At 35.0% G+C, this 16,154-nt stretch overlaps 2 protein-coding genes across 8 annotated transcripts; one reads left to right on the forward strand and one right to left on the reverse strand.

Moving 5' to 3' along the window:
- The first annotated feature begins 59 nt into the window (after positions 1-59).
- Positions 60-3,908, forward strand: LOC126713649 (EID1-like F-box protein 2). Of its 6 annotated transcripts, none has more exons than XR_007651391.1 (6): positions 60-226; positions 327-364; positions 861-916; positions 1,954-2,729; positions 3,187-3,439; positions 3,712-3,908. XR_007651391.1 is itself a non-coding variant. In XM_050413468.1 (5 exons), the coding sequence occupies exon 4, from the start codon at positions 1,964-1,966 to the stop codon at positions 2,711-2,713; it is 750 nt and encodes a 249-aa protein (XP_050269425.1). In that variant the 5' UTR covers positions 60-226; positions 327-364; positions 861-916; positions 1,954-1,963; the 3' UTR covers positions 2,714-2,729; positions 3,187-3,710. The 6 variants fall into 6 exon arrangements, 4 of the variants coding, with proteins under 4 accessions (XP_050269425.1, XP_050269426.1, XP_050269427.1 ...); XR_007651392.1 differs by having other exon boundaries at positions 3,187-3,364; XM_050413468.1 differs by lacking the exon at positions 3,712-3,908 and having other exon boundaries at positions 3,187-3,710.
- An 864-nt stretch (positions 3,909-4,772) lies between these two features.
- LOC126713650 (uncharacterized) lies at positions 4,773-9,121 on the reverse strand. Of its 2 annotated transcripts, none has more exons than XM_050413472.1 (6): positions 8,956-9,121; positions 8,710-8,862; positions 6,852-6,925; positions 6,651-6,730; positions 6,135-6,286; positions 4,773-4,987 (listed from the first exon to the last, which is right to left on the reverse strand). In XM_050413472.1, the coding sequence occupies exons 1-6, from the start codon at positions 8,957-8,959 to the stop codon at positions 4,911-4,913; spliced, it is 540 nt and encodes a 179-aa protein (XP_050269429.1). In that variant the 5' UTR covers positions 8,960-9,121; the 3' UTR covers positions 4,773-4,910. The 2 variants fall into 2 exon arrangements, with proteins under 2 accessions (XP_050269429.1, XP_050269428.1); XM_050413471.1 differs by having other exon boundaries at positions 8,710-8,865; positions 8,956-9,118.
- Positions 9,122-16,154: the final 7,033 nt, after the last annotated feature.

Raw genomic sequence — 16,154 nt, forward strand, 5'->3', positions numbered from 1 at the left:
TTAACCTTCTCAGTAAATTTCTTCTTCTATTTGGAAGCAGACAACATAAAGTAAAAAAACAAAGCTTCTTCTTTTTGTCTCTCTCTCTTCATTCGGAGTCCCATTTTCTGCATTTTTGCTGTCCTTTTCAGTTCCGGTGCCGCTGTTGTGTTGTTACTGTTTTTATCTTCTTCTTCTTCTGCCCCTAAAGAACCCCAAATTCCATGATGCTTTTTCTTTCTTATATGTAATTGTTTTATTATTTTTCCCATTTTTTTTTAATTTTTAATTTTCTGTTTTATTTCTTTATGACTATTAAACTCTGTGTTGAACTTTCATTTGTGCAGCGTTGAGTTTGCTAGGCTTTCTGGAAGTATAAGCTGAGGTGAGGATTTTGGGTCTTCGATTTCTTCTTAATTACGATCTAGTCCAGTCTCAGATTCTTTTGCTTCTATGGTTTTGTTTGGTTTTGCTGGGCTCTAGGGTTTTGTAAAGTCTTCATTTTTCGTTTCTGGGTGTCTAGGGAAACTGTAAAGTTTGAGACTTTATGTGGGGTTTTTATTTTTTATTTTTTATTTAATTGCTTGGAATTTTGATGTGAAGGGCTTGTGGATCTGGAATTTTACAAGTGTATGGCATGCATTGAGAAAATAAACTGAAATATAAGTTCATTCTTTTGTGTGACTGAAAATGTTTGGATTAGTGTAAATTAGAACAAAAATGCTTCTTCTTTTTTTGGCTTTGAATTTTTTGTGTTTGGTTTAGTGAGTAAAATTTTGGTTTATGTTCTGATATATGTTACAACTAAATTCTAGTCAAATGCAAAGCTACCCATTTCACATACGAGTTTAAGCTCTCTCTTTGTTTTTTTGATAAGCCAGGTTGCTTTTGGAAATTTCATAATCGGTGGCCATTGTGGAATTTGAAGAATTTAAAGGTGGGTCCTATTCTATTGAGATTTTATTGGATTGCATCATTGCTTATGCTAGTAAGAGAAGTAATCTACGTGTGAGTTAATCATGTCATTGCTGTGTGGGGCTCAAAAATCCCTTTTGAGCTCTCATATACTTTATTTTTGGACTTTGATAGACTTTATGTTTTTACCTTAAGGTTATTGCCTGGTAGATACTCTTCATCAAATATGCATAAGAGCTCACCATTTTTGTGGCTGCTTGCAACAAATTTAGATGTTATATAGCCTTCAATTTATGTCTACATGAACATGGATTCGATTTTTTATGGATAATTAGAGAGGTCCATAAAGAAATGGAATAAGATCCATATGGCAAGAAGTTACATTTCTAGTTTACCATGGAGCTGTAGGATTGTCTGATATTTTATTATTCTCATCGACTTTATCGTTTCTTATATAGTGTTTTTTCATATCTGCATTTGTGGGGTGTAAACAATAGGGAGAACCCACCTCCCCCCCCCCCCCCCCTTTCTTCTCTCTTCCCCCTCCTCCTTCCCTGTTCTCTTAGTATTTTGATGAATCAAAGGATGGGGGAGAAACTCCACCTATTAAATAAAATACTTCCTCATACAAGTTTTCTTATCAACTTTGAATTGGGGAAGGTGTGTTGCTGCAACATTCTCTAGCATTTCTAAAATAGACCGTCATTATTAGTTTATGACTTAGACTTGCTTCTTATGTAGGTACTACGTTGGAAGGTGAAACTTTTGAATCATATGCCTTGAATAGCTCTTTGTTCTTGAGTTTGAGTATACTTTGAATGGCTGCATGATGTTATTGCTTTTTGTTATTTGCTTGAAATGTGACTGCTGGAACTATGTTCTTGCCTTTAGCTTCTGGTGTTATAAATTGCATAGTTCTAGGCTAGGTCCTTCCATTTGGATAATGTTTTGTTTGGATCTTTTTGTCTGGTTGAAAAACTTGGTCATCAGTGTAAAATATCAACTAAGCAACTTTTCTTCATTGTGTGTATGACAAGGATTTATGATAATTGTTAATAGGTGGCTGACAATGATTCTAACAAAGCAGTACCGTTGCATACACTCATCAAGCTGTCAATGCACAAAAGGGCATCTAAGTGAAGATGTGATATTCCTAGTATTCCAACGGTTGAACTGGAATCCTAAGCTAATTGCTGCTCTGTCCTGTGCATGCAAGTGGTTTGATGATCTAGCTAAGAGAGTACTATGGAAGGAGTTTTGCCGAACTAGAGCACCAAAGATGATGCTTGATCTGCAATCTAATGGGAGTCACAGTGTAGATGGGAACTGGAGAGCGCTTGGGAAGCTTCTTATTTACTGTTCAGGATGTAAGAAGGGTGGCCTTTTCAATAGCATTCAAATTCCAGGCCATTTTGTTCATAGGACCCGGTTCTCTAGGACATCAGGGAAGAGTTTCCTTTTGCCACAATGCAGAACAGATGTTTTGTATGTGTCTGATCCTTGTGAACATCTTGATCAAGGGGAGGAAGGCGATGTGGGATTCTTTCGCGGAGTTTTCAAGTCGTTCTCAATGTCGAAGGTCCGGAAGATGCTAATTAAAAGGGAAGCCCGGCTTCATCCAACAGAGGTGTGCCCTTACTGTAAGGCAAAGTTGTGGAACATGCTGCAAGCTAAGATGATACCTCAAAGTGCCAGCTGTAGATTGGGTTCATATGAGGATTGCATTGAGTATTATGTGTGTCTAAATGGACATATGCTTGGGATCTGCACTCTCTTACCTTTGTCTGATTCGGAAGAGGCATCTGAGTTGGAGAGATAGTTGGAATGAAATTCAGGTATCCTCTTGCACCAACTATTTTGATTTATATTGGAAAAGGCTTTGGGGGGATCTGAAATTAATAGTTAATACTTTTTTTATTGGTAAGTTATACATGCACCAACGGGTCCTGAACCCACAACCTCACCCTCCACCTGGCAAGTTGAGCTAGAGTTCATCAGCAATATTTATATTTTTTAAACAGCTGCACATCCACATTATATGCTTATTTATACTGCTATAATATTAGTATATATATATATATATATATTTTGGATAAGCAACTATTCTATAATATCAGTATTGAATGATTCTTAGCATTCTTTTGTTGACATTTCTAATACCAGACTGTCTCTACCACAAAGATAAATAATAAAAGAAACGAGGTTAAAATTTTCTCAGGAAATATCTTGGATAGATTTATAAAACAACCAGAGATCTTTTATGTGGGACCTATTCATGGTGAACCTTTTCAGGTGTGTGTTCTTCATGTACGCTGGTCAATGGCATGGCTATCAACTATAAGTTGTGAGACAAAGAACAACAGCTCGTTAACATCTCACTGATTTGAAATTTTGGTGTTCGCATAAAGCATCTTCTGAAGCCCTACTGTGATACTCATACCTAACGTCACCTGGGACTCTGCAATAGGAGGTGTTATTACTCTAAGATGCAGCACCTTCAATGGACAAATATTGCCTTGATATTGAAAGTTAATCCTAGCTTATGGTGATGTCTGTTATAGCCTATGTAGAAGACTCTCTCTTTTTAAATTTACTTAAATGACTAGACTTTCATACCTAAAAGGATCCATGCAGCCAACTCCAATTACTTTAGATTAAGGATTAGTTGAGTTGCATACTAAACTTTCATATACCTTAACTCAGTGTTTATCTAAATGTGTTATTATGCGGTAACATCTTTGAGGTAGTTTATGTACTTTCTTCCGCAAAGAAATTGTTTGTTATAATTCTAACGAGACATATCCTTTCCTTGTGCAGATTTCTAATCATTTGCAAGTATAAAGTTGGGTTGTTCAAACATGTGATAAACTGTTCATCCTTTACATGGAATGTTAACGTAAATTGTACTATTGTGTACATTTATGTAAGGCCCATAAGTGTATTTCATTGTTGGATTGGTTTGTGAAATAATCTATACACATGTTTATGATGAATTAGTTATCTAGTTTGAGTAATTTCTCCAAGAATTCTATTTCAGTTAAGGTTCCATCCTTCCTCTTGTGAATGGTATTTGAGTCAAATATTCTGACATGCATTGCACTCTGAAGCACCTGCACTTTGCTTTTGTGGTACAATCTCTAGAATAAGTAATATGGGGAAAAATGGGCATTAGCCCTTAATTTACAAACTATGCAGCAAAATGTCCTTGTTTTTAAAACTTGATTTTAATAAAATCAAGTTACTGGTGAAACTTGACGTTAGCAATGTTGAGTTCTATGCATATTTTGTCACTTAAATTTTTTCAAAAATTTAAGTAGAACTTGATATTGCTAATGTCGAGTTCCATTTAAAAATATACATAGAATTCGATTTTGAAAATATCGAGTTTTACAAACAGTGGCATTTTGTTAAATAGTTTCAAAAAATGGGCATTTTGTTACTTAATTTGTAAATTAGGGACAAATGCTCATTTCTCCAAGTAATTTGTGGTTTTCCAATCTATGTACCTTGACAATCAAATTCAATTTTAATGTGGAATCATCGAGCATAACCCTGGAACTTGGAAGTATGACTTGTCGTGATTATCAACATTAGACAAACTATTATGCCAAGTACACTGGACCGCATTAGGGGAATCTGTTTTATGAAAGATAGTTCAATTGAGAAATTCGAAGTCAGATTCTATCCAAAAGGACAGGCAATACCATTGAGTCAAACTAGTATGATGTTTACATCAGTATCATGTAGAGGGTCATAAAGTGAAGCGTGGCTTTATCTCAGCATTTTGACGTAGAGAATTCATCTTAACGTGGGGAGAAATAAGTTTGGTATTACCAGAACTCAAAAGGCATCAAAATGAACCAAAAACAAAAAACAAGAAATACAAATGCAGTTTATTACTGCATGCATCATATTGATTTCACCTTGTCGGGTTTAACAATCCAAGTTAGAACAAACAAGGATATTAATATATTGAAAGGATCAAATATCCAGCCCAAGGTCCGGCTCTTCCTTTTTTATTTGGATAGCGTCTGGCACTCTGGCTCCTCTTCTTCAAAGTCCAACCTTGTAATGTTCATTGGGCCGATGTTAACTGCAGGTTTTAATTCTCAAATAAGGTGCTTGACACTTGAAAGGAATATCAATTTTCAAGGTATAAAATTTTGACATGAAATCAATATATAAAAGAGCTGTGAGTATTGAACAGAAGTTGCAGACTCACTAGCACAATAGAGGTACACTGTAGTGCTCCTGTGAAACTAAAGCAAAAGCACAAGCACAAGCTCAAGCTGGAGAAATGGTATTTGCTGAGTATAATAAAATGGGTGCACAATACCTTTTTTTCCTGCTTGAGGTAGGGGATGGAAAATTGAACAGTATGAAAGTGATGTGACGTGCTGCTAGTGCAATTGCAATAATCTCAATTCTGATTGTAGAAAATATGTTCTCCAAATAGGACTTAAAAATCATTGCCGTGACCTTCAAAGTCATATCCTAGAGATTGCATCCAAAAAATACCCTAAATCAAGTTTCATGTGACTAGCTTCAGGGAATTTAATTGCCAAAGTAATCAACATACAAAGCCTGCTTCCATTGGAAAAGTCAAAAGTGAGTTGATTTGAAGAAGAAACTTTCAACTAAGTTGCATTTTAGGCATATCCACTTGCAAAGGAGAAAAATTATAGGGTCTTATCTTATTTTTAGCTAACATGAAAATAAAAGACTGAAGAAAACACGAGGAAATTATTTTATTCAGAGAAACCTTCAGATAATCATTTTAAAGGATGACAATCGAAAATCTAGGAAGCATTTAGGTATGCTCAATACATAAGCAGGCCAAAACTGTCCTTGTGGCTATAAGAAGTTAATTTCTCCCATATTCGCTGTATAACATCCATTATGCAATGATATTCATCTAATCTGACTTTTGGTTCCAAAAAGGTCAAAAGCATGGCGACTGGAAGTTCACATCACTTTGGAATCTTACACATGCAAATTGTGCACTGAAAAATGGCTGAAATTTTTAACAGGTATCTTTTTGAACGAAGAGTAGAGAATAAAAAAATAAAAAATAAAAACATTTTGAGTTGATAATAATATTTAAACTGTTGTTCGTAAAGAAACCAAGCAGGTAGGAAAGCCTAGACCAGTGCCTAAGCTTTCATACAACTTATAAAACAGAGATTCAAAAAGAGAGAGGGAGAGCAAAGGAGAGGACAAGAAGAGACTGCGTCACATACCAACAGCATCTACCCCAGCTAACTTTGGCATAAACTGTCTGATATGGTCTTCTGCTGCTTGCTCAGCTTTCAATGTCTCACACACAAAAGAAACAAAAATCTTGTTCTTTCCATCCTTTTGTTCAACCATACCCACAACATCCTTCTCCCACCTGCCTCCAAATAAATATGAACATAGAATGTGAATTGATATTCACATCATCACATGCAATGATGATGAGTATTGACAAGAGATGTTAACAAAAAGATATATAATCTTTTGGGACTTAATATCAAAGATAAAAGTATAAGTCATTTCAAACTTAAATATATAATACATTTGGATGGAAATTTAATATTTATCTAGACAGAAGTCATCAGCTGACTAAAAAGAAAAATAAAATCCTAGTGTAAGCAGACTAAACAATTTTTTTGAATTTTCTGATATCAAACAAAGACAAAAGAATGCTAATGGAAGCATCGAAGTTATAATTTACCCTGCTCAGAAAACCAGCAAGATCAGCCAAGACAGCTTACCCATGAACTTGATCAATGCTGTGGAAGCGGGCAGCATCGTGACCTCTACACTCCACAACAACATTTTGTTCTTTCTTTCTCTGTTATGCCTTGAACAGTTAGAGAAAAATTGGGGAAAAAAAAAAAAAAAACAAAGAAGAAACAAGGAGAATAAAGGTAAGTAAATAAATAAAAATAAATGAAGAGGCAAAAAGCTCCTACATTGTAGTCTATGATTGTGAGCTTGATCAAGCGGTAATCCTCACCCCTGCTGCACTCTCTTTCACACGCCAACTCTTTCACCACGTAAAAAAGAAAAAAGAAAAAAGAATAAGCATCAACATATAGTAATGGCAGACATTTATAGAGAGGTTCCCAGAAAAGCCTCGACAGGACATTGGACAAAGTGAACCAAGAAATCCTCCATTCATGAAAACAGCCAAGGTGAGGAAGTGTACTGGCTGGAAAATCCACAAAGGCTAAACGCATAAGGACATTACTTGCCTAGAAAACAAATTCAATGATGGTAAAAATTTAAATTCCAATTTCCGAAAAGTTTCTATCACTATTGTGGACACATTGACTTTAATGTCTCTGTATGCACATCAATTAAGTGTAGGACTGATTTTGGCACCAGATATATGTCCAATGACAACAAGTCTAATAGGTTTTTCAGTCAGAGAAAACTGATAAAGAAAAAGGTCCAACAGGGAAATATTTTGAGTATCCAGTGAGCATTCAATTACTGATGCACCAATTAACTACCCCTATTTCACCTCAAGTGCCAAAGATTCCTAAGCAAAAGTTTATTTTATCAACTAATAAAGACATATAGGTACACTATGTTGTGGGTCCAGCCCGATTTTGTGGCAAGAGGGTCATGTAGTGGAAAACTACTATTAGAAATAGGAGACCACATGAGTTCCAATTCATGTTTGTATAGGAGTTAGTGTGTTGAATAATTAATGCATGACAAGAATTCTAGTTGAGGTGGTGTTAGGAATCCATGTGTTCCTAGAATTGATGTGGGGCGGCAGACTTGCTTATAGAGGCAAGGACTAGTGTGCTGCATAAGGATTGGTGAGTGCAGCAACAAAAGAGTGCCACATGTTGTAGAGAAAGAAAAGAAAGAGGAAGCCGCACAAGAAAAAAGAGAGAGCAGCCAAGAGGGAGCCGCTTAGAGATAAAGAAGACAGCCAAGAGAGAGCTGTGCGTGAAGAAGAAAATAGAAAGGAGAGTGCAAAGTGTTGCCACCTTTGAGAAAGATAATTAGTGTGTGTGAGAGCAAAGAAAACAATAGAGATTTTTTTCTTTAGCTGTGAGACATACACAAGAACTATTGTAATTGATTTGATAATATTGAAATTATTCGGAGTTTGTCTCGTAGTTTTTAAGTCCCTTAAAAGAGAAAGGGTTTTCGACGTAAATGTTTGTGTTTTGTGTGTGATTGTTATTTTGGATTACTAATATTTGTGATAATATTATTTGTGACCCAACACACTAAACAATGTTGATATAATGTAAAAACAAAATTTTTCTAAGCATGACCGTTCAGGGCTAAAATTCATGGATGAGTTATCAATCATATCTGTGGCAGTTGGCCAAACTCCAGAATCATAGAAACAGAAGTAAAGAAAAAAAAGCAATCTATAGGCATACATTAGACAAGAAACAACATTTTTCAACGACAAAAAAGATACAATACCCCCTTTTCACATTTACGAATACCATGTGTTCATTTGTGTATCCCTTTCAACAATGTTCAAGTTTTCTTACATTCCCTACTTCTCTATAAGCACTCTGCACATTTGCAAATTCACAACATTTCCCAAGCCCACTAAGTTAACATTAATAGTCCCAAACCACAAAATTACAAATACTTATGCTGCAACCAATCCAACCATATGGTCGTAGAAGTGAATGAAAAAGTAAATCCAGAGAAAACCCAGTTTATACAAGAAACACAAGAATGATTGATTATAACTGAATTCTCGGTCTAGAAAGTAGAAATAGAAAAGGAAAAGTAGAGTGTGAATGTGATACAAATACAAATAAATATAGAAATGAATAGAAAAAATACCAGTGCCATGAAGGCCATAGCAGATAGAATGGGGAAGTTGGATGAAATGACCAGAGATGGAGCCACATGGCAACAGTGCTATTGATGCCACTCCTTCCATCACCTCCTCCTTCTCCTTCTTCCCTTTCTTTGCTTCTGCTCCTCTTTCTTCCTCTGCTACACGTACAGTTTGTTTGTTTGTTTATAACCAAACAAATAAATAAACTTTCATTGACAAAAACAAAAACAATCTTAAAAAATGAGTACCCATTAATCAAATCCTCAGAAAATTTTCCTTTTCCTTTTCCTTTCCCTTTCCCTTGGCGAAGGAATTAACCGGTCCCGTCTCGAGTGACTGACTATATATGAAAAAGAGGTGCTGCGTTTCAAACGACGCCGTAAAAATGATTCGCATGTTAGCCTTGGTCTTGGTGGGCAGCTGAACTTGAATACAATACATACATACGGATACGGGTTTGGTCCAAACGACCAAGTCATTGCTCTAAAACGACATGCTAAATTGAGCTCCTCCAAACGACAAGCTTATGGGCTGCCCTTCAACCCTCCAATCTTTGTTGCTATGCTATTGCCATTGGCTCTGTTAAGAATATGAAGAGAGAGAAAGAAAGACTGAAATCTCAATAGTCTTGTAAATTAATGTATATTCTTTTGTGTGTAACACTGTATAATAGAAAGTCTTATATAGGCTAAGTATGTGTGAAGTACAAGTAATATGAGTATACTACAATCACAGTATACTGGGCTAAGTCCAATGAACTAGGCTAGACTAAGCTATATACTGACAAGGAGGAAGCCAACTAGAGTTTGGATATAAGATCTCGAAGACGACCAGACGGGTGAGTTTTGGACCTTTTGGTGGCCAATCTGTTACTCTATGCCTTTGCTTTGGTAGTTTGATTGACAGAATGACGAGATTCGAGCGTTGCAGAGGCTGTCGGCGTGACATCGATGGCTCACTTCTAATAGTGGTTACTGGATGAAGGCGAGGGCAGTGGAAGAACGCCAAAGATGACCATCGATACCAAAATGTCAGAGCAATGACTCTGATACCATGTTAAGAATATAAAGTGAGAGAAAGAAAGATTGAATATTTTGTATAATGATGTATATTCTATGTGTGTAACACTGTACAATAAAGAGCCTTATATAGGCTAAGTATGTGTGAAGTACAAGTAATATGAGTATACTATAAATACAGTATACTGAGCTAAGTTATATGCATGGTTGTCAAAATCGCAATTTGGATCGTAGGATCACACGATTTTATGATCTTATCTCACCAAAATGTTTAGGATCGTAAAAATAGTAGGATCATATAAGATCATAGGATCATAACCGATCCTACCAAAAACATAAATTTTTGGTTTTTATTTTTTTTTATTTTTTTTTATTTTTTTTATGGGATAAATTTTTTGTTTTGATGAAGCTTTTAAGGGTTTTTTTTTTTTTTTTTTTTTTTTTTTTTTTTTTTTCATATTGTGATGGTATGGATTTTTATTTTTTATTTTATAAAATTATGATAACCTAAGAAAATGTTTTCTAATTGCTAGTTCACTTGCAATCAAAATGAAGGAATGCTTCATCAATTCTAAATGAAGAATTTGATGTTAGCTTTGCTACCTTTTGTTGAGGTACAAATTTTCGGGCCTTAATTTCATTAGCCCACTCACAAAAATACTCACACAAGCCCATAAATTATTTTGAGTCCACATAAATATTCCCCATATATGTTACCCAAATATTGTTATTGGGCTTTCATAAATATTCTATATATAAGCCCCATAAATTGCCTTGGGCCCTCTCACAAATATTACCCATTATATCCCACATATTATCCAACTCGGGTTTTCACAAAAATACTCACCATATTGCTACCATATTGAGCTACAAAATTATACCATTTCTATAAAAAGCCCAAAAGCATTTACCTTGTGGGAAAATCCAAAAAGCCCAACAAAACCCACTCTAAAACCCATTACAATACGGTATCTCTAAAGCTCATTACAATATGGCACTCTAAAACCCACTACGACACGACATCTCTAAAGCCTGTTACGATACGGCATCTCTAAAACTCGTTACGATACAGCACTCTAAAGTCCATTATGAGCCCGTTACGACATGGCATCTCTAAAGCCTATTACGATACGGCACTCTAAAACCCATTATGATATAACATCTCTAAAGCCCATTACGATATAGCACTCTAAAGCCCGTTACAATACGGCACTCTAAAACCCATTACGATACGGCATCTCTAAAACCCATTATGATACGGCATCTCTAAAACCCATTATGATACGACACTCTAAAACCCGTTACAATACAGCATCTCTAAAGCCCGTTACGATACGACAATTCTAGAGCCCGTTACGATACGGCACTTCTTAAAAGCCCGTTGCTACATGGCAATATTTTTACAAAATCTTACAAAGCCCAAATACTAATTTAGTACCTATTTTAAAAAATCCAATACTAATTTGGCACCCATTTTACAAAACCCAAATACTAATTTGGCACCCATTTTACAAAACCCAAATACTAATTTGACACCTATTTTACAAAGCTCAAATATTAATTTGGCACATATTTTACAAAGCCTAAATATTATTTTGGCAACTATTTCATAAAGCTCAAATGTTATTTTGGCACATATTTACAAAGCTCAAATATTATTTTGACACTTGTTTTACATATACTAAATCCCCCACTTATGGGAAATATAATTACTCATCCCTCAAGAAATACCTCTCTTACAAGATTTATAAAAACCCACGTATATCACCCATAGCAAAACTAGACATGGCAAAACGGGCGGGTCGGGTCGGGTTCGGGTCGGGTCAATCGGGTCACGGGTCAAACGGGTCACGGGTCAAAAACGGGTCATTTTAAGCGGGTTGAAATCGGGTTCGGGTCAATCGGGTTGCGGGTCGGGTCGGGTTGGGTCGGGTTGACCCGTATTTTTCACATGAAATTTTTTATTTTTTATTTTTTATTTTTTTATATTTTTTTTATAAAGAAAACAATATGTATTTGCCATTTGGATAGTTATGCAACATATTACTTGATGTAAAATGCATTATTTTGCATTCACTACTTATATCAAGAATAAACTCAGTTAAACTTATTAATATTTATTCAATAATTTTAAAATTATACAAATCCTAACATTACTATCTAAAACAAAACAACACAAAGATAAGTAAAACAAATATACAAGTTTTATTTTTACACAATATCAACATTCCAAAAAAAAAATTTACAAATGACTTATTGGATAACTCATTTGATAAAGAATAAAAACATATAAGAAAGTTACAATTTTAAAAATTAATTTTATAATCTATTATCAATTGTGGTTGACACTCTATTTCAATTTGAGATATACATTAAAGTTTGATTGCTTACTTATTTATACCTAGTCTCTTTTATGAAGATCATATCATTGTTAAGCAGCATACACTCTAGGAAATATCATAATTTATTTTGAAAAGCCGTTTATTTTGAACATAAATTGTTAAAAAATAGATCTAAACATTCATAATTTATGCTAATTTGATACTTTGGCTTTACTATTTTCACACTCATGAATGTGTCTCACACATATCTACAATTTTAAATCTGTTTTTAACTTTACTGTAACTAGATTATCTTGGCATGTACTTTGCTACTTGATATCTAAAAATCTTTACTCATTACAGAATGCTCAACCATTTATTTTTCAATTAATTTGCATGCAGTTATGTAAATGTATCAATTGTTTCCTTAAAGCTCACAATAAACAATTAAACCAATATTGTCTTAATTTCACTATTTTTTTTACCAAAAAAAAAAAGTTTTAAAAAAATGGTTCGGGTTCGGGTCGGGTCGCGGGTCGGGTCGGGTTGACCCGCACAAAACACGGGTCGGGTCACGGGTCAACCCGTTTTTGCTTCGGGTCAAAAAAATCGGGTTCGGGTCAGGTATTTTTCGGGTCGGGTCGGGTCGGGTCAGAAAATTCTGACCCGTTTTGCCATGTCTAAGCAAAACTATTCATTTTATAGGGATAACCAAACCCAAAGAAGCTTAGCTACAAAACCCAGTTGGGCCAGCCCAACTCACACATAAATTCCAGTAGCTAGAGATCACCTGAGCTAACCAACCAAATTTCAGCACAACTAAACAGCTAGAGCCCATTCCCATCAAGTCTCAACTTGTCCAATTAGATTAGAAGAAGGCACGTGTCCATCAGGGGTTAAACCCTTCCTTCACAAGCTGAAATTCTATCATTTCTCATGTGACATAAAGTTAAAGGTGATGTGATTAAAAGCTGGGAAGTTTCAGCCAGCTGTCACTTCTTTTTTCTCCAACCCATCCGGTCAAGAGCCAGAAGCAGCCATGACTGGGCCATTAAAGCTCCTGAAACAATTTGAAATCAATTCATTTTCATATTAAAAACGTGTATTCTTTGGTTCATGGACCAAGCACGTGAACCCCAAATGGGGAAACTTAGGGAAATGTAGTTTGGAGGGCACCAAAGGGATCCCAGCAGAGTTCCTAACAAGGGCTCCAAGGTTGATATCTGGCTTAGGGTGATGCAAACTGCCCTAGGAAGTTCTGATTCTAGCAGCAACATAACCAAGATCATTAGCCTAAAACATGCTTTAATCCCATCAGCCAAGGCCAATCAGCATTTAATGCTAAGTCAGAATTCCAGCTGTTATTACCCAGAACGGTAAGAACCTTCTAAAAGTTGAGCTTACCACTCTTAGCTAAAATCCTAGGAATGGTTCTCTAAGGATTTTCTGAAGATTGAGAAAGATTTAGTAGATATTATTTGCTAATTACCCCCTAAAAACCCAAATATAAATGGAACTCTCCATTAATGCTTCACCAACACACTGAGATACACATCAAGAAAGAAGAACTCTTTCTTAACCTCTCTGTTTAAGCCTCCTCTAAGTTCTGAAAAATTCACTAAGTTCTTAGTTTCAAACTTAGAAACTAAGTCCCTCAGCTCCTAGCTCACAAACATTCCTCATAGCTCTACTCATAAACACTTATCTACCCCTAGCAGAAAGCCCCAGCAGTTTTACTATACACACTTTCTCTTACCACTCATACTACTTGAAATGTTTCTCAATACTCACTATATTCACGAACATGTCTTGGCACCATAATGATCTTGCTGCACTAGCTGGGATCTCTCTCTCTCCCTTCATCTCACACTAAGTTTTCCTCATTATTTGTTATAATGGAACTCATGATATTTACTTATTCATTTACTATTAATGGTTATAATGTAATTGTTACTATTGAATTTTTCCCTCATATTGTTGTATTAGAAGACTCATCTCTAGAGCTAATGGATGATGAGTCTGAAAGTGTAGATATTTTCCTTAATCTGTGAAATAGCTAACAACTGGAGGTTTATTCTGTTTTATCTTACTTTACCGCTGGGCTGTTTTCTGCAGAAACACCTTACCGCTGGGCCATTTTCTGTAGAAATATTTTACTGTTGGGCTATTTCTTACAGTACGTTTTTTAACCATGCTGACAAGTCTGCTGTAGGGATTGTTTATGGGCCATTCTTGTCAATCTCAATCTAGACCTAAGGCATAAAATATAGTGAATTCTTTGGATCTTCACCAATAGCTTTTGGGCCGTGCATCAAGCCCATCGTCACTCGATTTAGGCCCCCAACCCAATATAAATCTCATTTGTCAGGAGGGAAACTTTTTTGTCCCCGACACCTTTTAAGTTATAATGTTGTTAAATTTATTTGATCAATATAGTAATTTGTGTTCTAATATTACTAAAATATTTTTTTATATATAATTTTATCAATTATGCTTGTATTTGTATATTGATTGATTAATTTTTTTGAGCATGCTCTTTAATTGTTGCTAAGCGGTATAACTTGAATAGTTGAGTATGAAATTATATCTTAAAGTCTTTTGCAGCTCCAGTATACAAAGATATAATATTTACATAGATGATGAAATGAATGATGATGATTAGAAATTTAGGATGGTGGTTATAAGAACCTTAGAAAGAGAATAATTAAATGTTCACTTCACCTTAATATTCATCTTACTTTTGGATTTTATATTGTAGTTAGCTAGTTTCCATTTGCTAATTTATTTTGGATTTCAAACTTGGAACTTAGAACTTGGAAAATATTTTCCATACGTTTTGATAAATATTTTGGTATTTGGTTGCTAAATATTAAACATTTATTGAAATACATTGGGTCCAAACTTAAATATATTTGTTTCGTTAGTATAGACTTAGCGATGTATGACATGCAAATCGCATCATATGATGCAAATCTAAGTTTTTTATGGATGAATTTATAATTTATGTGATTATTCAATATACAAAGCCATTATCAAAGTGTTTTTTGTTTTAAATCTGAAAAAATGTAGGATTTTACGATTCACGATCCGATCCTATGATCTACGATCCCACCTACCTGCAATGATCCTATGTAGGATCGATTTTGACAACCTTGGTTATATGGGCTAGGCTAGACTAAGCTATATACTAACAGGCTCATCCTCTGAACTTTCTTTAAGTTATATTTGTTATACTTTCAATAGTTTATTTTTTTGCTTTTATTATATGCTTTTGAGTGGAGTTGTGGTGTGCATTTGTGTTAGAACCCCTTTCCCTTGTGTGTGTGTTTGTTTCTCAAAAAGAGTATGGGTAATTGTCCCATATTGCTTAAGAGAGTGTGTTGTGTATAGTATAACTTGCCCCACCCTCCCTTAAAAGTTACCATGGCTTTTGAGTGGAGTTGTGGTGTGTCTTTGTGTTAGAACCCCTTTCTCTTTCTCTCGTGTGTGCGTGTGTGTGTTTGTTTGTTTCTCAAAAAAAAAAAAAAAAAAAAAAAAAGGGTAATTGTTCCACATTGCTTAAGAGAGTGTGTTGTGTGTAGTATAACTTGCCCCACCCTCCCTTAAAAGTTACCATGGCTTTTGAATGGAGTTGTAGTGTGTCTTTGTGTGTTAGAACCTCTTTCTCTCTCCCTTGTGTGTGTGTGTGTGTGTTTGTTTCTCCAAAAAAAAAAAAGTCTTATCACGACTAACTTCATCTACAATAAAAAGAAGGGTGTTTTTTATCCAAATTTGTTCTTTGTACTCAAAAGTAAGATCTACAATAAATGGAAGGGTGTTTTCTATCAAATTTGTTCTTCTTACCCAAAAATAATGCGTATACCTTGTCATACAATAGGCTATAGGCTACACTTCATAGTTTGCATTCCTTTTTTAGTCCTTATATTTTCAAATTATAGCACTTTTAAACCTCATTTTGTAATGTGTAGCCTTTTTAGCTCATTCTCAAAAAGCTGAAAAAATAAGTTGTATAAAACATGCACGAATAGACCCAATAGAAGGGTTGGTAATGCCTTGAGTGTCTTTGAAACTAAGCCTATTTTCAAAAAATTAAATTAAAAAAAAAGT

Source organism: Quercus robur, chromosome 2 (assembly GCF_932294415.1).
Source record: "Quercus robur chromosome 2, dhQueRobu3.1, whole genome shotgun sequence".
NCBI lineage: Eukaryota > Viridiplantae > Streptophyta > Magnoliopsida > Fagales > Fagaceae > Quercus > Quercus robur.